General features: G+C 38.8%; 1 protein-coding gene across 6 annotated transcripts; it reads right to left on the reverse strand.

The window, feature by feature from the left end:
• Positions 1-27438, reverse strand: LOC107090778 (transcription factor MafG-like). Of its 6 annotated transcripts, none has more exons than XM_015384349.1 (3): positions 27222-27438; positions 3436-3501; positions 1-3320 (listed from the first exon to the last, which is right to left on the reverse strand). In XM_015384349.1, the coding sequence occupies exons 2-3, from the start codon at positions 3469-3471 to the stop codon at positions 2838-2840; spliced, it is 519 nt and encodes a 172-aa protein (XP_015239835.1). In that variant the 5' UTR covers positions 3472-3501; positions 27222-27438; the 3' UTR covers positions 1-2837. The 6 variants fall into 6 exon arrangements, with proteins under 6 accessions (XP_015239835.1, XP_015239834.1, XP_015239837.1 ...); XM_015384348.1 differs by having other exon boundaries at positions 3436-3543; positions 27222-27437; XM_015384351.1 differs by lacking the exon at positions 27222-27438 and adding an exon at positions 26795-27150.
• Between the last annotated feature and the right edge of the window lie 273 nt (positions 27439-27711).

The raw sequence follows: 27711 nt of genomic DNA on the forward strand, positions 1-27711 counted from the left end.
AAAATAAAAAAAACTAAAAACCTCCACTGAGCGAGTCGGACCACAAAGATAATCGGAAACTGGTATTTGCAATTAAAACCCTGATTTGTGCATCTTTAACATTAATGGTTTAAACCTAATGAATTGTTTGCATTTCATGAAAACAAATGTTTAAAACCAGGTTATAAATGCTTGGGATTATCGTACTAAGAAAAAAGGTCAACCTTACCCAGATAGACAAACCATGAAATAGCAGAATATAGTCTTTCCACTTTATAAAACACCGTATACAGTTACAAATATCATTAAACGTCCCTGACACTTCCAGAAGAGCTCAAAAACTAACACAACAACAACATTAAATATACATAAAATATACAGAGAAAAACAGAGTGCCTTAAACACACAGTAGAAAAATAAGTTACTGAAGGAGTGGAGAAGATGCAGCCACAAAGCCCCAATCACAGAGTTTCACTTTTCTGCTATCTTATCAAGATAACTCGAAGAGACAAGATTATTGAGCCCCGTCTGTAATTTGATCCCCAAAGCAACAGGACCTGCAGATCAGCACTGGCAGAGAAAGTAATTCCGTATCAGCCCGCTCTGAAATTTGTTAAAAAAGCAAAAATGTTCAAATTCACTCCTTGCAAGTGTAGCTTAACAAATTACCTCACCAGGCCACAAAGATGACTAGATTAGAAAAAGAGTGCAGATACGCATTATTTCATCATCCACCATGGGCTGAAATGTTAAACAGATCCAAATCATAACCAGAAAATAGCTAATAATCACCTCGTTACATACCTATACAGCATACCAAACGCTAGTTCACTGTTACGCACACCTGCCTATTTACTAAAGAAAAAAAACAAAACAAAAAAACAAAGCTATTCAGTAGTTAAGCCACTTTTGGTACAATTGCAAAATAGAGAGATTACTGTATATCAAACGGATCTTGTGATACTTACAAACAATGCAAAGATAATTGTCTTTATAAAATTACAGACTCCACTATACACAGACTCTTCGAGTATAGAACACCACAGAGGACTACTTTTAAGTAAAAGCCGGGGAGGAAAAAACAAAACAAAACAAAACCTTTTAGATTCTCTGGAAATTTCTTTTCAGTTTTCTTTATAGTTAATAAGGAGTATTATTAATCTGGGAGTCTAGGAGTCTTATTGTTCTGAGTCTGATAGCTACAGCAAAGCTTCATCAATGCACAACAAACTCCGGAGCCGGCCACAATTATTGCTATCCCTGGTAATGGTGCGTCAACCTGTTCACCTAGGGACGAACAGATGGGGGCATATTTTAAGATGCATCTAAATATTTTCTTTTCTTTTACTGAATGGTTGTTCAAGTTGTTTACTGAACTTTTGAGTTTGAGATTATGCATATTTCAAGAAATAAGAAAGGGTTATAGTTTTTCTTTTTTCATGACCTGTTTATAGTTTTTACACGTCTTTACCAGGGGTTAGCAAAAATGTGTCCAGCAATGAATGATGCTCAGCTTTACATCGGCATCCTCCTTCAGCTCCTCTTGGTGCATATCATTTTGAAACCAAGGCACTTGGCCTTCCAAATTCTGGAAACTCTCACACATCAAGGTAACTTGGTTATTTTCTTTTTTAACTGATAGGGTATCTTGCATTTTCCTTATTTCAATTTAAGCTAAATATGGACTTGTAATTGACAAATCCCCTCATCAAAGAGGATTTCTACGTAATACTGGAAGATTTCTGCGATTGAAAAACAATTCAAACTGGAGGGCCAGGAGGAACAGTTGGAAAAAAAAAGAAGGGTTGGACATTAAAAGTGAAAGACCACAGAAAATAACACAACTAACTAAACATAGCGATACCAGAACAAACACTCGCCACAGAATTTCACAGAATTCCTGATATATAACATTTCACACACAGAGAATACACCTTGGACCTCATGTGAATGACGACACAGTACAAAACAGTAGAAATACAGTTACCACCATTGTATAATATAGATTCCTCTATTAGTACTTTTCTGAAAAAGTTCTTGGGTGAAACAAGACTGAGCTTCAGTGCAGTCTATAATCAGCAGGTCACTTGTTTCTTTGTAATACATAGCTGTTGTATAACTTGGTGCTCTGAGTACCGATTTATGAGTTGAAGAGGCACCAAATCAAAACTGCAAGACATTTGAACTGACCAGATTTTTAATCAAGTCTAATTGGTAATCTAGTGGATAAACATTACATTTTTTCCCCTGTTCCATTAAGAGCATCCGGCAATGACTCCTGTTGCTTTTTTATATAAATGTATTATTCTGTTGTATGTACTTTGATGCACTTTTTGGGTTTTTATAACAGTCGGACAAAGTTAGATGCACGCGATGCACAAATAAAGAGTCATCTTTGTTGGATAAGAAAAAAGAATGGATTAATTGTATGGCCATTTTGTGACCAGTTTGTGCATCCATACAGTAATTTAAGTTCAACATTTCATTAAACCCAACACAATGTCCAAAGGTTCTTTTTCAGGTTTTCTAAAATAAATACTGGAGATTTAACAAGTGACCTTAAATAAAATTTTCCAATTCTCTGACATTTGCTTCCACATATTAGCCAAGGGACCCAGTCTGCTCTAGATGATCACGCTCTGACCAGAAGCCTCTTTGTGAGCCTCCTCTGCTTCCATCCTGTCCTTCATCTGCACTAATCTGAGACGGATGATGGGAACACGCTGGGGTGGTCCGTGTGACACCGCCCAGCTGCTGGGTGTCTGTGCAGGTGGAGGAGAGGGGAGGGACAGAGAAGGAGGCTTGCTCTGATGCAGCTGAGCTCCATCCTGTTAAACCCTTGTTTAGCTTTCTCTCCCTCAAGACCGTGCGTCTGTCTTTGACTTGACTATCGTGATCACGCTCGTCGCCGTCGCCACCTTCCCAGGTATGAGCGGGCTGATGACCGACGACGGCACCCCTCCTCCTCCCCCCCCACCTGCCCTGACCCCCACCCCGACGTTAGGGCTTCGTGCCACAGTCCTGGCGAAGGTCTGCAAGGCTTCATACTTGGACCGGAGAGCGTCAAGCTCGACGCGCATGGAAGCATTCTCATTGGCCAGTTTGTCCACCTCCTGCTGCAGCTGGGCCTTCTGCTTCTCTAGCTCCTCCTTCTGGGTGACCCGTTTGACCCGGCAGCTGGCGGCGTAGCCTCGGTTCTTGAGGGTGCGCCTCCTCTGTTTAAGCTGCAGGATCTCTTCTTTGGAGAGCCCCCGGAGGTGCTGGTTCAACTCCCGTACAGACATGGTCACCAGCTCCTCGTCAGTGAGGCTGGTGCCATTTTCCCCCGGCTCACGCTTCACCTGGAGGAAACACAAGAGAGGAGGGCGATAAATCATACCGGATCAAACCAAATACAAAACTGAAAATTGGGTTGAAAAAAAAAAAAAAATCACATAAAAACGTACTTTCATTTACCTTTAAGGCTTTATTTCCTTTGTTAGTCGTCGTCATGCCACAAGAGCCGTGCTCTTCTGCGCAAACCTTTGGAGAACACCGGAGAGAATAAAGCGTGAGCAAAGAAGCCTAAGAGAGAAGAAACCAAATAATGAAAATCTGACACTATCCATGTAAAACAGTGATGTACCACATGGTAATACCGACCAGAGAATAGGGAGATATGAAGCTAAATCTACCATTCTGGCCCTTCTGTGGGAGCATGTTACACATTTTAGCATCTGTATAAGACTGCATGAGTGAAAGTGACAAACGCTTCTTAGAATTTCCCTGACTTCCTGTTTCCTTGTGGTTTCACTCAGTGCCCACTACCTTTATACTCTCAAGCTCTCATTGGCTGGCTCGAGGCCAATAGCGATGAAATGAGCAAGAGAGAAGAGGAAGTGGTGAAATTTGTAGGAAGGACTCCTGAGGGAAGCTAACTGTTAATATCCTGTTTAAATATAAAGACAGACCCTTCCACAGATAAGAAGCTCACCGAACAGAGAGCCTCACTAAGGTTTTATAACCATCAAACCTAATTGCATAAAGTTGCATTAGAGCAACCAACCTCAATGTTTCTCACTGAGATTTTATGTAAAAGAGCAACGTACGTCAGTCCATCATTGTGAAACAGACTGTTATTGATATCCAGCTTTTCAATTCTTCAATTGTTTCTTTCTAAACGGTGCCATAGATCTACATTAAACCTTTCAAAGTCTAAGAGAAACACTTAGCAGTTACAAGTTTAGAGAATTGTCACATTTTTCTTCGCTAAATCGCTCACGCTCAGGTAGACTGGAGGGAAAGCATCTGTGAGGAATGAATTTTCGGATCTAGTTCTAGACTTTGACTGGACCATTTCATCACATGAAAATGCCTTAATCTAAACCAGGGGTCTAAAGCTTCGGCCCCAAAGAGCCACTATGCTGCACCTTTTGGACATATCCCTGCCCCAACACAAATGACTCAAAGTTAACAATAAGGCCTTTGGAAAACATGCTGGTATATCAAGCAGGCAATCCAGTATTTTGATTTATGTGTATTGCAACATGACTTTATTCAGAAGTTGCAGGCCAGCGGTGGGACAGTAGGTTGGAGTTTTAGATCACTGATATTACCCATTCAGTTGTGGCTTTGGCTGCATACTTAGGGTTATTCTCCTGTTGAAAGGGGAACTTCCACCTCAACCTAGGGCTGGACTATATGGCCAAAACTTATACTATAATACATTTCTTAATCTCAGTTGATACAATTTCAATGTACTAACTTATGGCAATTAGTCTGCAAAGCTTAAAAGAAATCCTATTTGTATAAAAAAAAAAAAAATAAATACATAAAGCTAGATAAAACCAATATTGTCATTTATTGACAAATGCTTTTATTTATTGACTGTAATGTATATTGAAACATCACCAAAGTGTTTACATTTCATATCACCAATATTGAATTAAATATTGCCATATATATTGATATCAAAATATTGTCTGGCCCAACTTCGACCTAAAGTCATTTGTTTCCAAGGGGTTTTTCTAATTGTCCTTCATTTATCTTTATGCATCTTAATCTCCAATAAACCAGGTTCACCAACCCGAGTGGTGGATCTCTGCAGCTCCTTCAGAGATGCTTCTCTGAAGTTTGACAGCACAGTCGTGCCATCCTCTTTCCATTTTTTTTAGGTGAAGGTAAGAACAGAGCTCTATGAGATGTTAAACCATTTAAAGTTGTTTTATATTATTTAACTCTTCCATTTTCTACAACCCTCTCTGCATCTGTCTGCTGTACTTTCTGGTTGCTATTAATTTGCTAATGTTCAACAACTAACCTATTTGTCCTTACAGATTAGCTGGAGTCATTACTGGGATAAGATACAAATGCATAATACACTTTTCAGATTTGTTGTTTGTAAAACAGAAAAAACATGGATCATTTTCCTCCCATTTAACAATTAAACACTCATTAGTGTTGATCTCTCACATAAGATCTTAATAACATACATTTAAGCCTGTTATCGATAAAAAATAGAGAGAATTTGAAAAAAACAGTAAACTGAACTGCCACCAAATATGCTAGTCTCATACAACTCGGGCTTAGGTGCCTTGCCCAAGGGTACACCAATGTGAGACATGGGAAGCTGCAATTGAACCCACAGCCTGTTTGTTTGCAAGATGACTGCTTTATGTATTGAGTCAAAGTACAATGGCACCACATGAAATAAAGCATCTGCGTTTGTACCAAAAGTGCGAACAAGACACAAAAGGTTGGAGACGTGCAAGACGGAGAAGTGCGAATCAGAGGTCAACAAAGAGCGAGCGTGGAAGTGCAAAAGATGAGATCAGAGCTCAGAGCTGCTCTGATGAGCGTCTCCACAGGCTCTCAATGACAAGCTTTGTGTGTGTGTCGGCCTCCTCTCATCTCTCAGACCTCAGTTTGTGTGCCTGAAATAAAGAGAGGCTATTGTTGCTGCTGCTGAGGGATCATCATGAGACTAGTCATGATGACTCAGCAGATTGCTGATCTCAGCCTCCCCTTTCTCCCTCCCTCCCCAACCAACCTGCCCCTTATCCCCTCTCCCATCCTGCCACACCGCTCTCCTCTAACATTCTGGTTGGCTTCATTCTCCCACCCTCTGTTTTTCTGATGAGTGTTTAACACTTTTTTATGAAATCAGAAAAGTTGGCCTAATCAGCATACAAGCTATGGAAAGAGGAGGAGTAGGGAGTCTGACTGCAACCTGAAGCTTTATAAAGCACCAGGAAGATATGCCTGCACTGGTTACAGATATCAGGGTAAAAACCAAAGGTCTTTAAAGCCATAAAACGTTACATCATATTGCTGTCAAGGTTTACCATTTTTCAAATGGATTCCCAGAGAGCAGTCTGCAACCGTCTGAGTTTTTAAACAGCTGTGTAGAGCTTAGGCGTAGAGTAAAAAAGTGTCACCCCTCCCTGACTTATTGCTGCTTAATGCCCATGAGGTGGCTTGCTCTTTTCCCATCCTTACAAGAAGGCAAGATCATATATTTTTAAATATATTTCTGCAAAAAAAAGCAGTCTTTTGTAAACCAAAGAAGATAACCTAAAGGCAGTGGTGTCCAAAGTACACACACTTGTTACTTAAGTAGAAGTATAGATACTGTGGTTTAAAAACACTCTTGTAAAAGTTTAAGTATCAACTTGACCTCTTCACTCAAGTAAAAGTGAAAAAGTATGTGCTCCTATAACTATAAAGTAACCTTTAAAAAAAAAAAACAGCCAAATGCCAACATATGAATTTAAAGTTACATTTTTCGACTATTTCTAAAAATCCTTTGAGATAGAGCCAAGGATGAGGGAGGTCTTGTTGGTCTCCGTCTCCATCTCCCGATACGCTCTCGCCTGTGTCCGACCTTTCAGACATTTCAACATCTTTTTCTGAATCCGACATTGTAGCATGACATAGGTATGATTTCCTTTGGCGTCAGCACAAATTTGATGAATAGCTAACCAATGCGTGTTTGCGTTATATGACTCATCCAATTACACTAGTTTTCACTAGATGTGGATGCGGCATATGACGTGAAATAAATATTTATGTAAGGAATAGGAAGTAGAGATACTTTTGTGAAATGTAATGAGTAGAAGTCAGAAGTAGGAAGAAAAATAAGTAATGGAGTAAAGTATAGATACCTAAAAAGTGTACTGAATACAGTAACAAAGTATTTTTACTTCGTTACTTGATATCTCTGCCTAAAGGTGATGGGTGAATGACGCATCTTTTTAAGGATTAGTTCATGTTGTTGCTGTTGCATGTTGAATCGAGCTGAGAAGAGAGGTAAAAGCTAAAATAAAAAAAATTTTTTGTCAAATATCTGTATTAAGATGTCCACTGGACTGACGATGAAACTAGTATAAACTTTAGTGATGCAGATGTTTTTTGGATGAACAAACATATGCAATTGTTGTCATCTACTCTTGTGAAACAGTGGATGATTATTATCTGCTGCAACAGCATTGTATCCCACAGCAATAAACATTTCCATTTAGCATTGCTTTGAATGGCATCAATAAGATAAAATTTGTGGTTCATCTGATTAGCTGCTCTAAGGATCTGTCTGCTTCCAGGATTGGTTCACTTTTCTATAAACCTTTATGGCGATACATCTTTCTTCTACGGTTAAAGGGAAATCTGTACTGATAAGAAAACAGAATATTCCTTAAAAAACAAAATGTTTTTAATAGCCCTTTAGGTAGCTGACTGCAGCCTGGCTGCATGAGTATGGAGGACCTGGAGAGTCACTGAAAAAGAAAACCAGCCCCTTCAAAAGTAACATTTCAATTATGCAATTTAAAATCAAATTTAAAAACCATTATTTTATTTAAGAATCCATTACTAACTCCTGTAATTTGAAAATGTATTTTCAAATCCTATTTCTTAATGGAGATTTGAAAACCATAATTCTGAAATCTGATTACAAATATTCACACATTATAAAAGGTTATTCCTTATTCCATTATTTTTTTTTTCAACTTGCATTTTCAAATCCATTTTGAAATTTTCCTTTTCTTTATGCTTTACCTGCTCCATTTATGTTTTCCGTGACCCTTCTGATCCCTGAGCACACTGAGAACCAGTTCAACCAACCAGTCACTCCTCAGATGGAACCAGCTTTCTCATTGGTTAGAGTGCCACACTTAGTTCACAAAATACCCAATGAGGGAGCTGGTTACGTCTGAGGAGCAACTTTGATTGGTTTAACTGGTGTTCAGGTTGCTCAGGGACAAGAAGCATCATGGAAAAGCTAAATGGACTGGGTAAAGCATAAAGAAAATTCAATTTAAGAATTTCAAAATGGAAGGTGAAAAAGAAAATTGACTAAGAACAGCCTTTTTCAAAGTGTGATTAGGGAGTGTATTTATAATTGGATTTATGAATCTTGGTTTATAAATCTCCATTTAGAAATAGAATTTGAAAATACATTTTCAAATTAAAGTATCTAATAATAGATTAATAAATAAAACTTACACCTACTCTTTAATAATTAAATTTAAAAATTGCAATTCGAAAATGCTTTTTACATTTGATTTGAAATTGCATTATTTAAATGTTACAAATTTTGAAATGGATGGTTTTCCTTTATAGTGACTATCCAGGTCCTCCGTACATGAGAAGATAAATAAACCAGCCACTCTGTTAAGAACAGCTCTATAGAGAAGTATATTACGTAAGACACGCTAGTACTTGAACTTGATAAACTTGAAAATAAAAACATGTAAATTATTACAGCTGTGATAATCAATAGTTAATCAGCAGATATTGGTAGGAATAAAAGCAGCTTTTGTTTAGTAAACAAATAATGTTTTATATTTTTATATTTTGTGTTAAAACCATCCTAGTTATGATCTAATGTAATGCCAATCTCATATCAATCTGTAAATTAAGAGGAACAAAGTGTATAAATTGATAAACTGTTTAAAAATATATAACAGAAACAATAGTTATTGTTAAATAGAAAACCCCCAGCATAAGATTCCTCTATTTGTTTGTAAAGACAGTTAAACCGCTGGATTTCTCATCCCCTCCTATGCTAAATTAAAGATAAGAAAATAAAACAAGTTGTTTGCATTTATAAACAGAAAAAGTAGCTCCTCCTGCTCAAGGAAGTGATGATTTTTACATGACACTAGGCCACACATCTTGTTACATCTTTATTCTTTTGTATCAAAAAAGGCACGGCGTCAAGTGAGGCAGTGCACGCCTCCCCCACAATGCACCTCTGCCTGTCTGCAAGCGTGCCACAAATTCTACATTTATAAATAGCTGCAGATCAAAGAAAGAGCATGTAGCAGCTCATTAGGTGTGCACACCCAACATGTCAATGTGCAGCAACTGAAAAAATTCTGTTTATGACTCCTTGACATGTTTAAGGTTGGAGGTATAAAGCAAAGCCACGGGAGGCTTAATTCAATCCTCCTTCTTGATTCTAAGAGTTATGAAACAACACCTGAAATTCCTTTTAATGAGTTGGAATTAACTCAAGTTACACATGGTAACTCGTTTTCAACACCTAGAGGGGTTCCTCATGCGCTGCTAAGCTCTAGTACCATGCAGCCTCCTGCAGCTGGAGGTGCATCTTCGCACAATAGATGCTTCAAAGGCAGTGAGACAGAGGACGGCTGCTGGTGGGGGCGGTAAAAGAAGATGGGTGGGGGGTGAAAAGGAGGCCAATTTCCTGGCAAGCGACGTTTCTTTTCCCCTGTGCCGAACCCCCCTCCCACCCTCCATCGACACAGAAACAAAAAGCACTCTGCCAAGATCACACACATTACCCTGCCACCATGCCAGTGGGGCCTAATAAAAACACACATGTAAAATGGTCGGCTGCACACAAACATGCAGTTTTGGCATTTTTAAAAACTAAACGAGCTGACGAATATGGGGAAACTTTGAGTTCCTGCGTAGGTCAGAGGTTTGATAGCATAATTAAAGCTGGCCTCAGAGAAGATATGTGTTCCTGCATGGATCCAGAATGACTGTGGAGGTAGATCCTACTGTAACATCCTTAAAAAATACAGCCATAAGGAAGAACAGACATCAGATGGAACGGTTCCCACAGAGCCGGAGTATCAACATCATAGAGTCAGAGCTTACAGGAGGAGACACTGAGATGGAGCAATGGGGACAAGTGTTTCTAGCAACTCACCTACCGAGGGAACAGGAGCACAGGAGTAGGGAGTTAGGCTCACTAATTCTAAAAATGTAATAAAGGCAGTAAAAATGTTATTTTGTACATACTTAAAAGCTAAAACTCTTTAGGAGTAATATTGCTAACAGTGTTCACAGCTGCTGTGTTTAGTGATTTCCAAAGCTTACACTTACAGACCTGGATGTGTTCAATGTAAGCATTAGATGCAGAAAAGGTATGAATTATAGGGGAAAAGATACAGTAATGATGGAAATATAAACATTTATTTTAGTCATTCCGGTTTTCTTTTTGGCTACAACTTATTATTCATTTATTTTAATGCAGCTTTTTTTTTTACAACAATAATTATCTGCAAGTGTTTAATAAGACAGATTTTCCTTATAATTGTTTATAGTTTTTTTAAAAAAAAAAATAAAAAATCAAACTGACCAAATTGTGAACCAACAAGTTAAACTGAGTTAGAATATAATAATATGCTCTTTAAATGTCAGCTTTCAGCTAATATATTCAACTAAATTGATTATATTTAAACCTTTACTGATTTAGATCAGCTAGGATAAAAAACATATTTCTATGTGCTGAAGGCCAGCATATCAAGAATAACCTTAAGAGGTATTTTTTTATACGTACGTTAAAGTTAGTTGTGTTTCTTATAAATTCAGAAGTTGTGTGGAGCTGCTTTTTAAAACTGCCTTTGGATTACCATCTATGGTCTCCTTCCACCCCATGCTTCTCTTTGCAGGACTTTAGTCCTTCGTCTTGACAGAACTGATTTAAACGAGTCCCCTTTTTCAGCTCTATCCATACATTTTCTACAGAACTAAGATTATGATGGCCACCCTAAAATATCTGTTGTCCTTGAGCCACTCTGTAGCCTATTTGGTGAACTTCAGGTTGTCATCCGTTCAGAACATTCATTACTGTGAATAAGACAAAAGAAAATAAAAGTTGTCTAAGTCTTAAGTCTACTGTCTGAGATTGACTTATCTGCTGATGTTGCAGCATAATGGTAATTCCTGATGATGTCATCTATTTTATGATGTGCACTAGTTCCTCCTCAACCAAAACATGCCCATAACATAATTTCCATAGTAATGTTGGCTGTATCTCTGCTTCTGTGTCCTTCAACCTCAGTCGGCATACACACACATATATACACACACATATATATATATATGTATATATATATATATATATATATATATATATATATATATATATATATATATAATGACATGGCAAAATCCTTCGCCATCTTTGCCGTCGACAGGCTGCAGCCATGTCCTGAATTCCCTGTTTTCCAGCCACTTTTGCTGAAATTAGAATTTTCCCATTCTCTAGCTTTTTCTTTGGCTCGAGCTCCTTTTCCGAACATACTTTACGATCAACAGGAAGCAGTTTCGCGCAAACACGCAAAACCAGTTATATCTGACATAACATATATGATGAAATTGCTTTTATAAATGTTTGTTTTTAAATTAAGCATTTTAAATGCCGGGGGCTGCTCAGTGGCACAGTGGGTAGCACTGCTGCCTTGCAGCAAGAAGGTTCTGGGTTCGATTCCTGGCCTGGGGTCTTTCTGCATGGAGTTTGCATGTTCTCCCTGAGCATGCGTGGGTTCTCTCCGGGTACTCCGGCTTCCTCCCACAATCCAAAAACATGACTGTTAGGTTAATTGGCTTCTCTAAATTGTCCTTAGGTGTGAGTGTGTGCATGAATGGTTGTCTGAATGTGTTAAACAATGATGGCAACTAATGCTATTTTCTTATACACATACTAAATCCCCTAATGGGAACTCGCTGTTCTTTTACAGCTATAAATCTTACGCACAAGCAGCATTACAGGTGTTGGTCCACTTGTGGTATTTAGGCCTAAAAAAATGGCACAAAAACCTCAAAACCTCCAAAAACCTCAAATTGGTATGGACATATAAGCTATTGCAGAAATGCTTCCATGGTCTCCATAATAAAAAGCTATCCGAATAGTGCTGGCAGTTAAGAAAGAGCTTGGACGAGGAACATGGACCATTTCTGTGAGTTACTGGCTTTATTAGAGACAACAGTGGCCTAAATGTTTGAATTCTACAAAATGCTGCACAGTGAGTAGCAATATTTAAGCAGAGCTGAATTTTAATATTTGTGCCAGTATTCGATATGAAACTTTATCTTCTGATTACAGCAAATATAAAACTCTTAATAATAATATTGTATACATGTTGCTATATAAATATTTCATGCCATATTTAGAGGAAGAAATTGTGCTAGTGTAAATTTTTGGAAGAAGTTGCATAAAACAATCAGGCGTCTAAAAAAAGAAAAAAAGCTAAATGATTAATGATTACTTTCAACCAATCTGAAAGTTGAATAACATAAATCAATTAAACACAATAAATATATGTATTGCTGTGCTCATATGATTAATTGTCCAATAATTGAGAAGCCAAAAATTATTTAAATTTTAAAGGTGCTTTATTTTGTCGATGTGTTTTTCGATTGTGATGCAATTCACTCATTACAGATCCTGTAATTAACTAAATTCAAAATTTGAATAGGAAGAGTTTAGGTATCGGATTTCAGCTTCATATGATTGATCCTTAGACTGATGTTCTCCTTTATTTCATTATATCTTAAAACCCACTTAAAGATTTTGGTTATTTATTAGTAAGCGATAACACAGTTAGGATGAACCCAGTTATCCAAATTATCTATAATTCTTTTATTTATTATTTCTGCTATGTGAAAATGCCACCAACTTAATGAATTCAATTGAAATGAGGTTTATAAAATCAGATCAGCAGTTTTGCTCTGTAAAATGAATTTAGATAACCAATACCATTACAACCCGTTTATAAAAAATCCTGCTGACAAATGTATTGTTTCTTGAACACACTAATAAAAAGAAATTGCATAAAATAAAATAAAAAGACTTACATAATTAGAAAATATCTAATCCCTGCTGCTGCTGACTAGAAGTTCTCAGTAAGTAGAGATTTAATGATTACTGATTATGCATCATAGTATGCATGGAAAGCAAAAAAAAAAAACCTGTGGTATGCAACAGTAATGCTATTATTAAAGAAAAAGCTCACAACTTTTACTGCATGCTTCAGCATCATAATAACTTTCATCTAAATTAAATATGGGCTTTTCTGCAGTTATGAACTGCCTGATGTATTATCAGGGAAACAATACAACAGTATTGTAGTGGTTCTAAAAATAAAAGTACTGAGGCAAAAAAACATGTTCAGATTCACAATGTTGAGCACATTTTAATTGCTAAAAAATGTGCAAGTGATCTTCATCTACAGCTACAGTTGATTAATGGGTTGAAAACAAGCACTGAGCGTAGGAGAGTTTAGGGCTATTAGACCACATGTAAGCAGACCAGGTTAAGGATTATCTGCAGTGTAAAGGCAATGCCATTCATTTTAGGAGTGCACACAGTCTCTCAGACACACACACACACACACACACACACACAGACCAGGGGTGTCCTTCCCATAATGGTTGTGGGGTGATGGTTGCAGGGCGGTCAATGCCACTGCTGCTGTTGCTACAACAGACAGCTTTTTTTGCTGTGGCAGGCTGTATTTTTATGGAGCAACTTAAAGAACGCTGACAACTCAAGAGTAGAGCTGCTTACTGTTACAGTGGAGAGACGACACATGCACACACAAACACACACCCACACACACCCTGGGCATGGGACACAGAGGGTTGGATGGGTGAAAAGGTGAAAAGTGTTAAGAGCTGAACAAAATAGGCCTTATAGACTAGAAAAGAAAGAGCTGAAAAGTGAGAGAAAAAAAATTGTCGAAAAACCAGAAAGACATCCAGAGGGGACAGATGAGGATGGGGGGGGGATAGAAAAGATGGGGAAGAGGGGGTGCTGTTGGTAGAGAGCTGAAAGAATGCTGACGTCTCCAGAGCTGATTAGCGTTACACAGAGACATCACACCCACAGTTGGGGAAAAATGCTGAGTATGGAGGGAAGGGGTGGAGTGGTGGGGGGTGGGGGTAAGTGACAAGGGAGAAGAAGAGAGGAAAAAGACAGAAGAGTGAACAGGGAGGAGGACAGAGGTGGAGAGGAGTGGGACGACGGGGAGGGTAAAGAAAGCGGTGGGAAAGCGTTTGGGCGAAAATGCATCCTCAACACATTTGTAAGAGCTTAGCTGTTGAGTGTGGGGAGGCAGAGGAGGGAGGGATGGAGGGGGGGACTGGTTCTGTGATATTAAAAAAGAAAAAAACAAACTCAGCAGGGATCACGACGGAAACCTCAAATCAGAAATGTTCTGATCATCAGATCATCTGCACCTCCAGTGTAACCAGCAGAGACAGCTTCATATCAACATGAGATTCACTGGGAAGTTGACAAGTAGCATTAGAACCAGACCACATGTGCAGGGCTGGTTGTAAACATTGATTGAGACAGTTAGCTATTAATAGTCTGTATAAAGCGTTTAAAAAGGAAGTTAAAAAAAAAACATGTAAGATGCCATTTAATGGGATACTGTGTTCTTAAGTCATGTAGTGCAATATCTGTGCAATCAGCCGGCAAGAGAAACAGAGAGAGCAGGACTTTCAGCAGATAACAGAAAGGCTTGACCAACTGAAACAAACGCTTTCCTTTACATTTTTTAGCTCTAAACCAGCCTATTAAATTTAAAACGCTCTATTTAAACCAAACAGAAATTAAATTTTTAAAAAACTTTTTTTCTTTTTTTTTTTAATCCAGCAAGTTGTTGTGAATATTATTGGCTATGGTGGTCTGATTTGCACCAGATCTGACGGGGCCTTTGATTAAAGGGACACTCGCTGATGCTCACTGTTGTCCATAATATCTTTCATTTTATGAAGGATTCTTCTTTATGAAATCCTCTCCAGAGGTTCTAGAGGAGTTTCTGGAACAGAGTCAGCCTTCTTTATCAGCTTGTTTAGCTTTTTGAAGACATTAGCTCTGATGCAGTTACCCCAGCAGATGATTGAAGAGATCAGACTCTCTATATCATACATATAGAAGATATCCAGCTTATTATGGGTAGGGATCCACATTCTCAAAGACATACACAAAGAGGGTTCCATTTTAGTGATGCAGGCAATGCTAACTGTGCTAGTCGCCAACATTAGATGTTAAGAACCGAGATCACAATTCCCAATCAAATTTTTTCAGTAGCCTCTTTCACATAACAGCTCAACAATCAGCAAAGATAAGCCTTTTTCCGTATTGCCTTTGGTTCTTTACACTTTACAAATAAAGTAAGTGATATATTTACACCTGTTAGGTCGCAGCTGGCATTGCTCTGTCAAACAAATGGACTAGATCTTACCGGGGTCGATGAAGAACATCGCTGTTACCGCTTGAAAACTAAAGGGCAGACACACAGTTGGCCTCTGGAGACATCTTATTAGTTTGGTTCTATTGGGAAGCATCTGTACTACCGGTACAAAAAAAACGAGCACAGGCTAAAGTTGAGTATTCGTTTCTGGCAGTGGATAATTTACCATCTAAGGAGTGTTAATGACAAAGACAAGGGTAAATTATCCATCCATCCATCCATCCATCCATCCATCCATCCATCCATCCATCTTCTTCCGTTTATCTGGCGTCTGATCACAGGGGTAGCAGCTTCAGTAGGGAGGCCCAGACATCCCTCTCCCCAGCCACTTGGGTAAGTTCTTCCAGGGGAATCCCAAGGTGTTTCCAGGCCAGCCGAGAAACATAGTCTCTCCAGCGTGTCCTGGGTCTCCCTCTTGGTCTCCTCTTGGTAGGACGTGCCTGGAACACTTCACCAGGGAGGCATCCTAACCAGATGCCCGAGCCACCTCAACTAGCTCCTCTCAACATGGAGGAGCAGCTGTTCTACTCTGAGTCCTCCCCAGATGACCGCGCTCCTCACCCTATCTCTAAGAAAGAGCCCAGACGTACTACAGAGGAAACTCATTTCAGCCACTTGTATGCAGGATCTCGTTCTTTCGATCATGACCCAAAGCTCATGACCATAGATGAGGGTAGGAACGTAGATCGACCGGTAAATAGAAAGCTTTGCCTTTAGGCTGGGCTCTCTCTTCACAACAATGGAGCAGTATACCGCCTGTTTCACAGCAGATGCCACACCAATCTGCCTGTCGATCTCCCATTCCATCTTTCATGGGCATCTTGGGGTCCTGAACAAGATCCCAAGATGCTTAAACTCCTCCACTAGGGTGTAAATGATGATAAACTAATTTTGTCTTACTATATCACATCCTGGAAAAACCAAATGAGCTTCGCCCCTACATGAGGCAATGAGGAGCTGTGACCAGCATGGCTATTTGGAGATGTATCAGCACTGGGCTGACTTCAACCCCAATGCTCCTATTAGAAAAACATAGAAAAAGGTCAATACAATATTTATAAATTCCTGCAGGTTTAATGTTAAGATTCTTACGGTTAAATCGTAACTGGCTATAATTGATAGGGGGCAGGTCAAAGCTTAAACTGGCTACATCATTTTAATCGGCGCATCTCTGATTTTGACACCTTAAAAAACAAGTTGAAATGGAAACAAGAGTGAAGGTGTGGCAGGAGGTCAGAGTGGTGAATATAAAGTGTATAAGGAAAGATTAAGGAGCAGAGGGAAGAGCACATGACTCCTTTCTCCTCATGTAGAGCAGACTAACAGGATAATGAACTCTGAGTATGTGTGTGTGTGCATATGTGTGTGTGTTGCTGGCTTGAGACGGAAACCTAATTAATCTTGTTTTAGAGAACCTTCTGCTCTGGTCACTACTGCCACACACAGAAGAATTTCTTAGAAAGAGACTTTCGATTTAGCTTGTCACTCAGCCGAGGGTGGGGAGGGGGGGAATAAACAGCCAGATTAGATGCTGCAAAAGCCAAACAGGAGGGAGTGAGGGGGTGCTTGCACATAAACAACAAATGGTTCAGGGGATCATCAAGAACAGATCGTGAGAGTCACAAGTCGTTTGAGATGCAGCGTTTATTGAATTATCCTGCCATAACAGCTGCTTTAACTGCGCCGTCTCCCTCAGGCAACCCTCTGAGCAATAACTGAAGTCACAAAGGATGGCATCAGAGTGAGGCGGCGGAGACACGCAGCAGGACACAGAAGGAGACAGGGGTTGGAGAGACAGAACCAGCAAAATGTGGAAAGTATGAGTTTAAAACCTCAAAGCTCTACAGAAACAAACCTGCTGGCTTCACTTTGCTTCTATCTGAAAAGAAAAAACAGAGCAAAACAAAGCAGCGCTCAAGCTCACTGATCTAAAGCTGACCGAGAGGTGTTGACAGAGTTGGTAAATAATTAACAAGAGATACTGTGTAGAGGCTAATTGAGAATTAGGAGTCAGATCTGAGATAAGGGCAACCTGTGAATAGAGAAGACGCTTAGGGTGGAGATGCAGGACCATGGAGAGAGCGACCTTGGCAAGCTGAGGAGGACTGACTGAAAGGGAAAAGGACACCAGTTAGAGCTCTGGGTGTGTGCAAAACAGGGAAGCCATTAACAGGGAGGCATGCAGAGCGTGAAATAAGCATGATAACAGTCAGAGAAGAAAAAAACAAAGGGAATGAGAGGGAGAGAAAAAAACAACACAGGAACAACAATCTTCACACTTTTTTCTGCAAGTTAAAAACAGCTTAGTCTGTGTGTGTGTTTGTCAAACAAGTGTGTTATTAAAGGCAAGAAAAACTCCTGGCGTCAACACGTTTTTCCCATTCCAGGTAGTAAGTCGGAGTGTGATGACAAATTTCCCAACACAAGCAAAAAAAAAACTGCACTGTCAGGCAATTGAGCTCTGGCTCTCTTTTTTTTTCAAAAGCACTTTCTCCTTTTTCTTTTGTTGAATAGAGAAGAATTGTACGTGCTGCTGGTTCAGTTTCTTCCCTCCTTTTGTGTGTATTTGAAAAACAAACAGAGCTGAAAGTAAAGACAGTGCAGTCAGTTTATCTCCTCTCTATGCTGTATTGCTATGGTACTTCCTGGTCAGCAAATCCAGTTTGTGAAGAAAAAAAAAAAGAGAGAGTTGGGGCATTAACAGCAGCGTTAGCATCCTTTTTCTCTGTGGAAATACTTTATCAGGCACATGAATGAGAAATGTTTCGGCAAACATACAGAGGAGGCGTGTCTGGAGCCACAGGGAGCACTGACCTTCAGCTCTGGGACGTTCCTGATACCCATTTTGAGGTTTTCCATCGGCTGTCGGTAACTCTGAACGGCATGAGAGGCATGCACACATACTGCTGCAGCTATGCCACCTCTTTTTCTTTATAAAGGAGTTCACCGCCAGCCTAACCTTTCATGCAACAACTGATGAAAGGACATACAATGTACCCATCAGCTTCAGATTTGGCACCGTGGTTAGCTGAAAGCACGCGCTGAATAAATCAGCTTGTTATCAGAATTGGTGGGTTTTTCCTTTAGGTTTGTTGGTGAAGATAATCATGAGATTAGCGATAATCTAACAAATTAATTTTACAGCATTAATGTCATTCTCACTGAATTAATAGCAATAAAAGAACTACAGCAGTAATTACTATAGTAAACATAAAATCAGCAAGCTGCATCTTGCAACAATAACATTTTTCACAAACTTGCAGAATGGTAATAAATGTACAACATATTGTGCAGCTCTAGCTTGATCTGTAAGAAATGAATCAGTTTGATCTTATCTGATACGCTAAGTGAAAGCACCATATATAAGGACTACCCGCTCATATCGAAAGCATCTCTGTGTGTGGTGAAAGTTGTTACTGTGGGAAAGAAAGAGAAAAGGTTGCATTTTTCTGTGTAGTGGAGGTGGTGGAGTAAAACGGTCTGTTAAGGCAACTGCTTTGACACACGTTGGTGTGACCTCTGACCCTGATAGAAATGATTAATGATTCCAAATGTTCTGATGTTGTTTTTATATCTTAAAGAGAAACTGGCCACACAGCACTGCATCTTTTAGTTAACGTCTGTTTCACTGCTTGTGTGCTTTTCAAATTAAATTAGGAAATAAGACTAGATTTACTTTATTTCTAGATCATATGGTTATCATTTTGATACTGGAAATAAAAACTGCAAGTTTGGAGCTAAATTATTTGTTTGACTCCAGGTTTCCCTTTTCTTGCTTAGACAAAGCTGGAAAATTATAAAATCACATTTTATACCTGTTAGGAATCTGCAAAAACATTAAGAAAGCAAATCCTCATCTAATTATAATATTTAAAAACATTTTTTAATAATAGTTTTTTTTCTCCCAAATACTAGTAGTCCTTTGCTATTACCCCAACTCTTCCCAAAGTTACATTTCCATTTAAAAAGTCAAACAACTTACAGTTACGTTCATAAAGGTAAACGGCTCCTCTCCAAATCGTCTGGTTGAAATTGTCTGAATTGAGGCAAAGTATTGAAACTATGGCTGCAACTAACAATAATTTTGCAAATCGATTAATCTGTCTATTATTTTTTAGATTAAATGATTAATAATCGTATAGCAAAATGTTCCTTTAAGAAGACATTTTACGAAATTAAACCGGGTGAAACAAATATTTTACTTAGTTTTTTTTTTTTTTTTTTTTTTTTACAATTTTGATATACGGTAATTACTACTTTAAGTGCTTAATCTAATTTTTTGCTTAATCTGTCAGCTAAAGGCACATTTTAGAGTCTCTTTACTCCAGTTAATGATTAATTCATTACTAAATCAGTTGACTATTATTTCAATAATTGATTAATCATGATTAATGGTTTCAGTGCTAAAAATGAAACATCCCTGCAGATGTATAAAGATCACTTGTTTCAAAAAAAGAGCTAAACAGACACAAACATTAAAAACAAAACGCCTATTAGAGCTTAATTTAAAGCGATAAACAAAGAAGCAGTACAAAAATGTTCAGCTTCTTGACCTTAAGTTTGATTTTATTACACATAGTCAGTTCATTTACTGCAAATTATTTGGTTGTTTTACCAAGAAGTGTAAGTTATCTTTTTTTTTAAACTTAACTTGTTATTTAAAGTGTCTAACTCTACCATATAATATTAATTTGAGAAATCTTGTCATGTGAAATTACCTTAATGCTTCATAGATCTTTTAGTTTTGAGTAAGATTAGGTTTTCTGCTTAATCTTGAGTAAGATTAATTTTTATTTTTTTTGTCTTCGAACACTTTGCTTTGAACACTTTTGTTCAAAACGATTTGGAAAGAACAGAGTAATAATGATCTAAGGAGAGTTCCCTCTGCATGGAAATATTTGAATGTCACAGGTGACGGCTGCAAGCTGCCGCCACATCCTGAGGCAGAGACATGACTTAGTTCCTGCTCTTTTTACCCCATGGCATCGATCCACTGAGCGCTGTGTTGTCGTTTCTCTCCTCCATTTTTATTCTTTTCACAGTTTTATACCACAATCAGGGATTCGTCACACTGCAGTTAAAAACTGCGGCAAGTTGGCGCATTAAGATGATGCAACTGGTAGACAACCGGTAGTGCGGGTATTCCTGTTGCTAAGGTCTTCGAAGCGGGGCCCTACTGTTGGGACCTTGACGCCACAGTAGTGTCACTGTGAGGAGGGAGGTCTCCTTCAGATAAGAAATTCTCAAAAAGTGAAAAAGGATGCTGTTTCTTCAGGGGGAAACCTGTGGAATTTGTTCAAGGAGACTGATCTGAATAACTAAATGAGAGTGTGAACACAACTTAAACTGAACCATAAACTTGTCTCTATCTGATAATCCTTCTGATGCCTCTTAAATTTCATGCTGGTTATGTTAATGAAAGGTCATAGCAATTGTGGAGTTTGGATATAAACTATTTAGATAAAGCAGCGCACTAATGCAGAAGCAGATAAAGTGGGGGGGGAGACATTGGAGCACAGCAATGATTATGCACCAGATCTGCTTACACCATATTTCATCATTACTGTGGAGAAGAAGAAGAAGAAGAAAAAAAAACACACTCAAATATTGATCTACCCCACTACTTCCTTCCCCCCCCCTCTCTCTCTCTCCACTAAATTTGTCTTTTATTCCCATGTTTCCATCTCTCATTTTAATACTTTCTGAAATTTGCAAGCATAACTGGACTTTTCTAAAAGGAATCCTTGGTGTAAAAAAGATCATAAACACGCAGACGATACTTGCAAAGTTTCACATCTTTAAAAGCGTGCGCACGCACACACACACAAAGAGGAGCTGGACAGAACATCGCAAACACCTGTGCAATCTTTCGCAATCCGGGCTTTAGGTGTGCAAGGGCTGTCTCTGTGAAGTTTGCTTTAATGCCGTCTCAGAACCGAGGAGGGAGTGGGGCTGAGGAGACCAAGCTGAACATCAATAATTAGCTCTTCATCAGACCCAACAGAGTCAAATACGTACAAATTCAGAGACAAAAAGCTGTGATGTACCACCCATAGAAGCTATTCTTTCTTGTACACGAACTGTCCAATAAAGGAGGAGGTGACCGATTTAAAATACGATTAAAATATATATCATAACAAAAAAATCAAAACATTATTTTGACTTTAAATCATCAATGAGAAGAAAGACTGGTCACTTTTAAAGGAAAACTTAAGCTCTAGAATTATCTATTTTAACTAAATGAAACTGAGGCATCTGAATGTACCTCTAATCAGTAAACTTTAAGCTTTTTTTTTTTTTTTTTTTTTTCTGGGGGAATAATCCAAAGTAACACAGGATTAAACTTATTTTGGCCAGAATCCATTTTTATCTTGCCACCACTAACAGTGACAGACGATGGTTAGGAGGTCTTGAAATGTTTCAAGTTTACCAAGTCTCCATAAAAACCATCAAACACTATTTCTAGAGGGAATGTCAGCGAAAAACTGTATTTTCTGTCCTAAATATGCAGAGTTCTCCAACATTAGTTCACCTGTTGCCCAAGGCTGAACAAGCACTACAACTACTGTTGAGCCAATGTATAACTAATGTTAGGTACGGTGGGGGATCTGTAATGCTGTGGGACTGTTTCTCTTTTAAAGGCTTAAGAAACTGTGAATTGGGATTAACTTATTATAATACCAGGTGATTTTAAATGATAATTTTGTTCAATACAGGAAAATTGAAAATCTCTGCCCTAAAGCTTGTTGGAAAAAAGAGGTCTTTGGGGTGAGCTGAATAAAGGACTCATAACTTCAACTATATAAAAAAAAGTACAGAGGAAGACTAATAAGTGTTGTCCTACTCTAAAAAGAGAGAGAAGATGAAAATTAAAAACTAACAAAAAATGTACTAAAATTAAACATTATATTTTTTTTCAGCCTGTGATCATTCTATCATGATGGAATTGTTTAAATACTTCTTATACATCTGCCAATGAAGGTTGTGCATAAAAAAGGTTTTAGAAGTTTACTTAACTATGACACTGCTTAGGCTTAAGTTAAACAGCTATAGGTCAGGACACATCCGAACTGGGACTAGGATGGCTTTAACCATTTCTAGACATACAGTAAATCTGACCAGATCTCTTCATGCTTTCACACAACAAACACCTCTCAGCTGTTTGCACCATCTTTTTTTTTTTTTTTTTGCGGAGTGTTTTATCAGTTTCATCCCTGCAGACACAAAGTATTGAGGCACTTCTTTGCTTAGTCGCACCAGCTCCTCTGTTGTGGTGAAACAGTGAGACGTTAAACCAAGGCTTTGGACTTTGTCCTGGAAGGCGGCAACTCAGGTTTGACGTGGTGAAAGGGGTGGAAATGAAAGAAGTGTTTAATGTTCAGACCAGCTGCTAGTAAAATCACTTCCCTTTGCAAAAACAAAAAAAGGAACTCAAACTGACATGTTGTTTAGACTTTGCCGCTAGAAAGCCCAACATCAACCGATCATAGGTGATTGTAGGTGTTTAATATCTTAGTCTCCTCCCTCTCTCTCTCACACACGTGCACACACAAAACAAGCTAAAGAAACTAGCTGTGGTAAGTAACAAGTGAAAACGCCATCTGTCAAGCGAGAGCGCATTTGCTTCGCCTCAGCATTTTCAGGGGAATGCCTTGAAGACAAAAAGGTCCTTGTTCTCAATCTTACCGCAAATCCCATCTCTCATTCTTCCTCCCTCTTCCTTCATCCCCCTTGCTCCACGCGTCTTGCCGCTCCGCCGCCATCAGCAAAGTTGCACACATAAGCATTGGTCAGCGTTCAATTACTGCGAACACCAGGGAAGGATGGGAAAGTACTTGACAGAGAAATGCACTTCAAGCACTGATTAAATACTGATACCAAGTATAAAAAACTAAGCCCCTTAGGTTGTGTGTGTGTGTGTGTGTGTGTGTGTGTGTGTGTGTGTGTGTGTGTGTGTGTGCGTACATTCAACAAGAAAAAGGAAATGAAGGAAAGTGTGTGAAGACAGTGTGGTGGGGGGGGGGGATACTTTTCCCTCCAATACTGATACAACTGTTTCATCATTATGACCCTCTATTACAGTACTTGCCAACTTGCTTACTACATACTTTTGATACACTCTGCAGAGTGCTGACTCTAACTAAAGCTGCTGATATGGAGTCATTAGGGGGTGAAGTTTCTGTTTTTCTTGTGCCCACAGAGCTTCCCTATTACTCTTTAGTGTTTAAGAGTTGCACCGCTCATAGGCTGCTACCAGGCAGCAGATAATGGCCAATCCACAAGAGATCAATCAGAGGATATTCTGTTGCAAGGCATTATAGTTCACTGAGCCTCTTTCCTTTTTTAGCACAGGTCTGCATGGGTTCATTAACTGCCACAACAGTCAATCCCTCACTTGAGCCTTTGTTTGTTTTACTGGGCCTATATATATATATATATATATATATATATATATATATATATGGGGGGGTTCAAGCTTTTTTAAGAGACTGTGGAAGGTTAAATAGTTACATCAAAATTTACATTTACATTACTGTCTGAGGGATTAAGACTTAATTAAAATAAGGCCATGCTGACCATTTTCATATCTTACCTGAATAAATATCTCTTTTCATTTTTATCCTGTATAAATGTAGATCAGTTGGACCTGAAACTTTCCGATAGTCGGAAAGAAGGAAAGACCAAAGTGGATGTATTTTATAAAAAAAAAAAATAATTCTTTCAAACTTCAAAATCCATAAAAGTTTCTGTAGAAGCCGATGATTTTTAATAAGAGAACTAAAAGTGGAAGGTGGGGCGTTACCAATTATCTTCCTTGATTAGATGAATGTGAAGAGTTTCTGTTAGAGTAACTGTACTAGTTTAAAGGTCCAGTGTTTTGAAAAGATCATTACATAGAAAGATCGTCGTACAAAGTCTCAAGCCTCCATTTCCTATATGAAACATGTAAAATTTTTGGTAAATAAAACCCAAATGCAATAAACAAGAAGGTTTAAAGGTTTGTAAATTAGCCTTGCAGATACTTTTATGACATTTTGGGATTGGAGTTATTTTAAGACTACAGAAGTTCACTTTGGTCTCGACTCCTCCCAGTTTAGCTGTTAGTTTCAGCCTCTAGAGCAGCTAATCTGTATTTACACTAAACAAATCACCAACAGCTATCTATTGCATTTATGAGTGAGTATCCCTTTTGATGCATGTTTTATTTGTTCATCATTTTATGAATCTAGTTATTCAGGATAGTGTTTTTTGCTTATTTCGGGGACAAATTAATGCTGTCAGTTGCAGATGGTCTAAAAAAAAACTGCAAGTCAGTTTTGGATAACCAGACAGAAGACATTTCCTACACCAACTTTTATAATTAAGAACTTGACGCCTTTCCACTTAAATGTAACTATGAGGAAAATGCATAACTAAAAATAAAAACATATCTACCAGCAGGACATTACTGAGTTATGTCCTTATCAAAGCTCAGAATCTATCATATTTTACTATTGGCACAAACAAGAAAAATAAAGATACTATTATACAAAGATTTTGGGGCAATAACACACAATTAAATAATGTTCTAAATTATGAGAGCTGAGCATTTATATTACTTGGTATTTCAATATTTCCTGAAAATATTTAACTACATCAGACTAGTTTAAGTAGACTGAGACTGAGGTTTGTTTACATGTATAAAGTGGAACTAAGAAGGGCTGAAATGACAAGGCGTTTGTACAAAATAGAAGCAAATTAGTAAACCGGACCAAAGCGGAACTGTATTTTTTATTAAAAAAACATCAATTGCATCCAGATGTAATCAGCATTTATCACATTTTTGTTGTTGGTTTCATACAGATTTAATGGGAAAAAAACAAAACAACAAAAACAGGTTTGACTCCTGAGGCAGTTTAGCATTCAAGGCTGGTTTTTGTGTTACTGACAATCTCAAAATATGTGCTGGGAACAAACAGAAACAATACTATGTTGTAAACGTTTCTAATTGTCTAAAACAAATAAAGGTCTATTTTTTTATGGTTTCATAAAAAAATCTGAAACTCATATATTTGAGTGTATTTCTAAAAATGTGTATGAAATGCTTAGGACTCAATAAAAATCAAAATATCAGTTTTCATGAGAGGTAGACTATTAAATGAGATATTTTTAGTACAGAAATGTATAAAAAATTAATCAATGAAAAGTTGAGTGTAAGGAAAAATGAAATAGAACTGAATTACAGATTTTTTAATGTTCAAGATTTACCAATAATAAACTATAATTACCACCACATGGAAAAGCCAAAAATCAACTGCATAACTGATCCATAAAACCCCATTAAACATGAATAATATTACAAAAGACTAATAAATCAAAACCTGTTTATATATTAGTAGAAAATAAAATAAAGAAGACATGAGAAGTTTAATTTATAAATAAAAATAACTTACATTTTTTTATAATTTACCCAGTTGCACCAGCAGGCTACTGCGTTCAAAGCAACAGTAGATGTTATAAGCATTTTTATCCTGTAGTCTATTAGTGTTCCAGATTAAGAGGAATATTTTCTCGGATAAAACCAAATTATAAAATTCAATTTAGAAAATTTTAAACATCTCATTAATTTATTTGGTTTCTGGTGCAATAAACTATTTTATAAATGTGTTGCCTGATCAATCAAACATTACGCCACTTTAAATAAATGCAACTGAAAGGTCAAAACATGGTGCCTGAAATAGTTTACAGTATGAAGCCATTAGATGTGCTGCTGCGCATAAAGAACCAGCAGAACAAATGAATGAGAACGCTTTAAATTCCACTTCCCCCCATTAGCACACGCTTTATTCCTCAATAGACACAAAAAGTTCACACAAGCCTCATTTTTTGCTCCCTCATCACAACACAAACTGAGCCGCTCCTGCTTCGCTTCCAGACCTTTGTCCGCCCGCGCGCTGCCGCCGCCGCCGTGTTGCCATGGCTCCCTCATGCCTCAGCTCCGCTCGCTCAACAACCGTTGAGAAACAACAACGTAGTGATGAATCAGCATCTCTGCCGCCAGCAGAGCCGCTCTACAACACCGGCACAGCAGGAAAACTACACGTCGCCCCCCCTCACATTTATAAAAAACAACAAAAAAGGGAAATAAACCCTCCACGCTGACAGGCGCGTGGGCTGAAGGCCTGACACAAAGCAAATGTCAAAACAGTCGCTGTGTCTAAGCTAGCTGATGGGACCTCTCTCCGGGATGACAGCCCTGGTCCTCGGCAGGTTTCTGTCTAACAAAGAGCGAACACGCTGCAAATAAACCGAGCTCCACGAGCGGGGACCGAGCGTCCTACCTGAACACGCGTGTCCAGTTAGTGTCCAGCGCTGCCGCCTCTCACCTATCAGGTGTAGATACCACCATACGGGCTTCCTGACGACCCCTCGCTCCTCAAAACAAGGGAATCCCCTGGCAGAGCAGAGCAGCGTCCCCCCGCCTCCCCGCTCCTCCTCACGGTCCTCTAATTCCGACACAGCGCTGACAGCCCAGCCGGCAGCCTGGCCCCCTTTGTTTGTGTTATTATGAAAGCAGCGGCTGCTCGGTAGTGCGATGCGGTGGGAGCGATCCAGCGGCTCCGCGGTGATGATTCAGCACTACCGCGGCGCTGGCTGCCCTTTAGCGGCGGGGACACCGCCACGGCGCACACTCAGCAAAACACCACCACATTCAGCACTTTTCTTTTTCGGCGATTTCACTTTTGTTTCATGACAAATCGGACTCACCAGAAGTAGAACCGGAGCCTTCGGAGCTTTATTGTTATTATGCAGGATAGTTGGGAGTTTGGGGGAGAAGCGCTTTTCTTTCCTCCCCTCTCAGCGCTTCACGCCTTCTCGCAGGTCTCTCTCTACATATATCCTCGGTTTCCTCGCTTGTTTTAGGCTGTGGTCGGAGGCGCCAGACGTCAAATGATGTTTGGATCACATGGTTTCATTCATGAAGGATCTACGCAACCCCGCATTTAAAGAGACACGAGACACACACACGCGCGCTACTACAGCGCGTCAGAACAGCAGGCGGCGTGGAGCAGGACAGCTGTGCGCCTTTCTAAACTTAGAGGCTCGATCCGACAGCACAGACATAAACCATCCATGATGTTCTTTACAGCAGCTTTGACAAATCTAATATGCACACTAATGCATTTAAAAAAAGTTTAACTATATGCATTTTAAAAGGGAACAGGTTTCCTCCACTCTTGATGCTTTAAAACCTAAA

Source organism: Cyprinodon variegatus, unplaced genomic scaffold, assembly GCF_000732505.1.
Source record: "Cyprinodon variegatus isolate N-32 unplaced genomic scaffold, C_variegatus-1.0 Scaffold310, whole genome shotgun sequence".
Taxonomy (NCBI): domain Eukaryota; kingdom Metazoa; phylum Chordata; class Actinopteri; order Cyprinodontiformes; family Cyprinodontidae; genus Cyprinodon; species Cyprinodon variegatus.

Coding starts and splice junctions, on each gene's coding strand:
- LOC107090778 (XM_015384346.1), bottom strand. CDS start 3,711: ATGCAGTCTTATACAGATGCTAAAATGTGTAACATGCTCCCACAGAAG. Junction 3,544..3,621: donor TCATATCTCCCTATTCTCTG/GTCGGTATTACC, acceptor CTTCTCTCTTAG/GCTTCTTTGCTCACGCTTTA. Junction 3,321..3,435: donor AAGGAAATAAAGCCTTAAAG/GTAAATGAAAGT, acceptor TGTTTCCTCCAG/GTGAAGCGTGAGCCGGGGGA.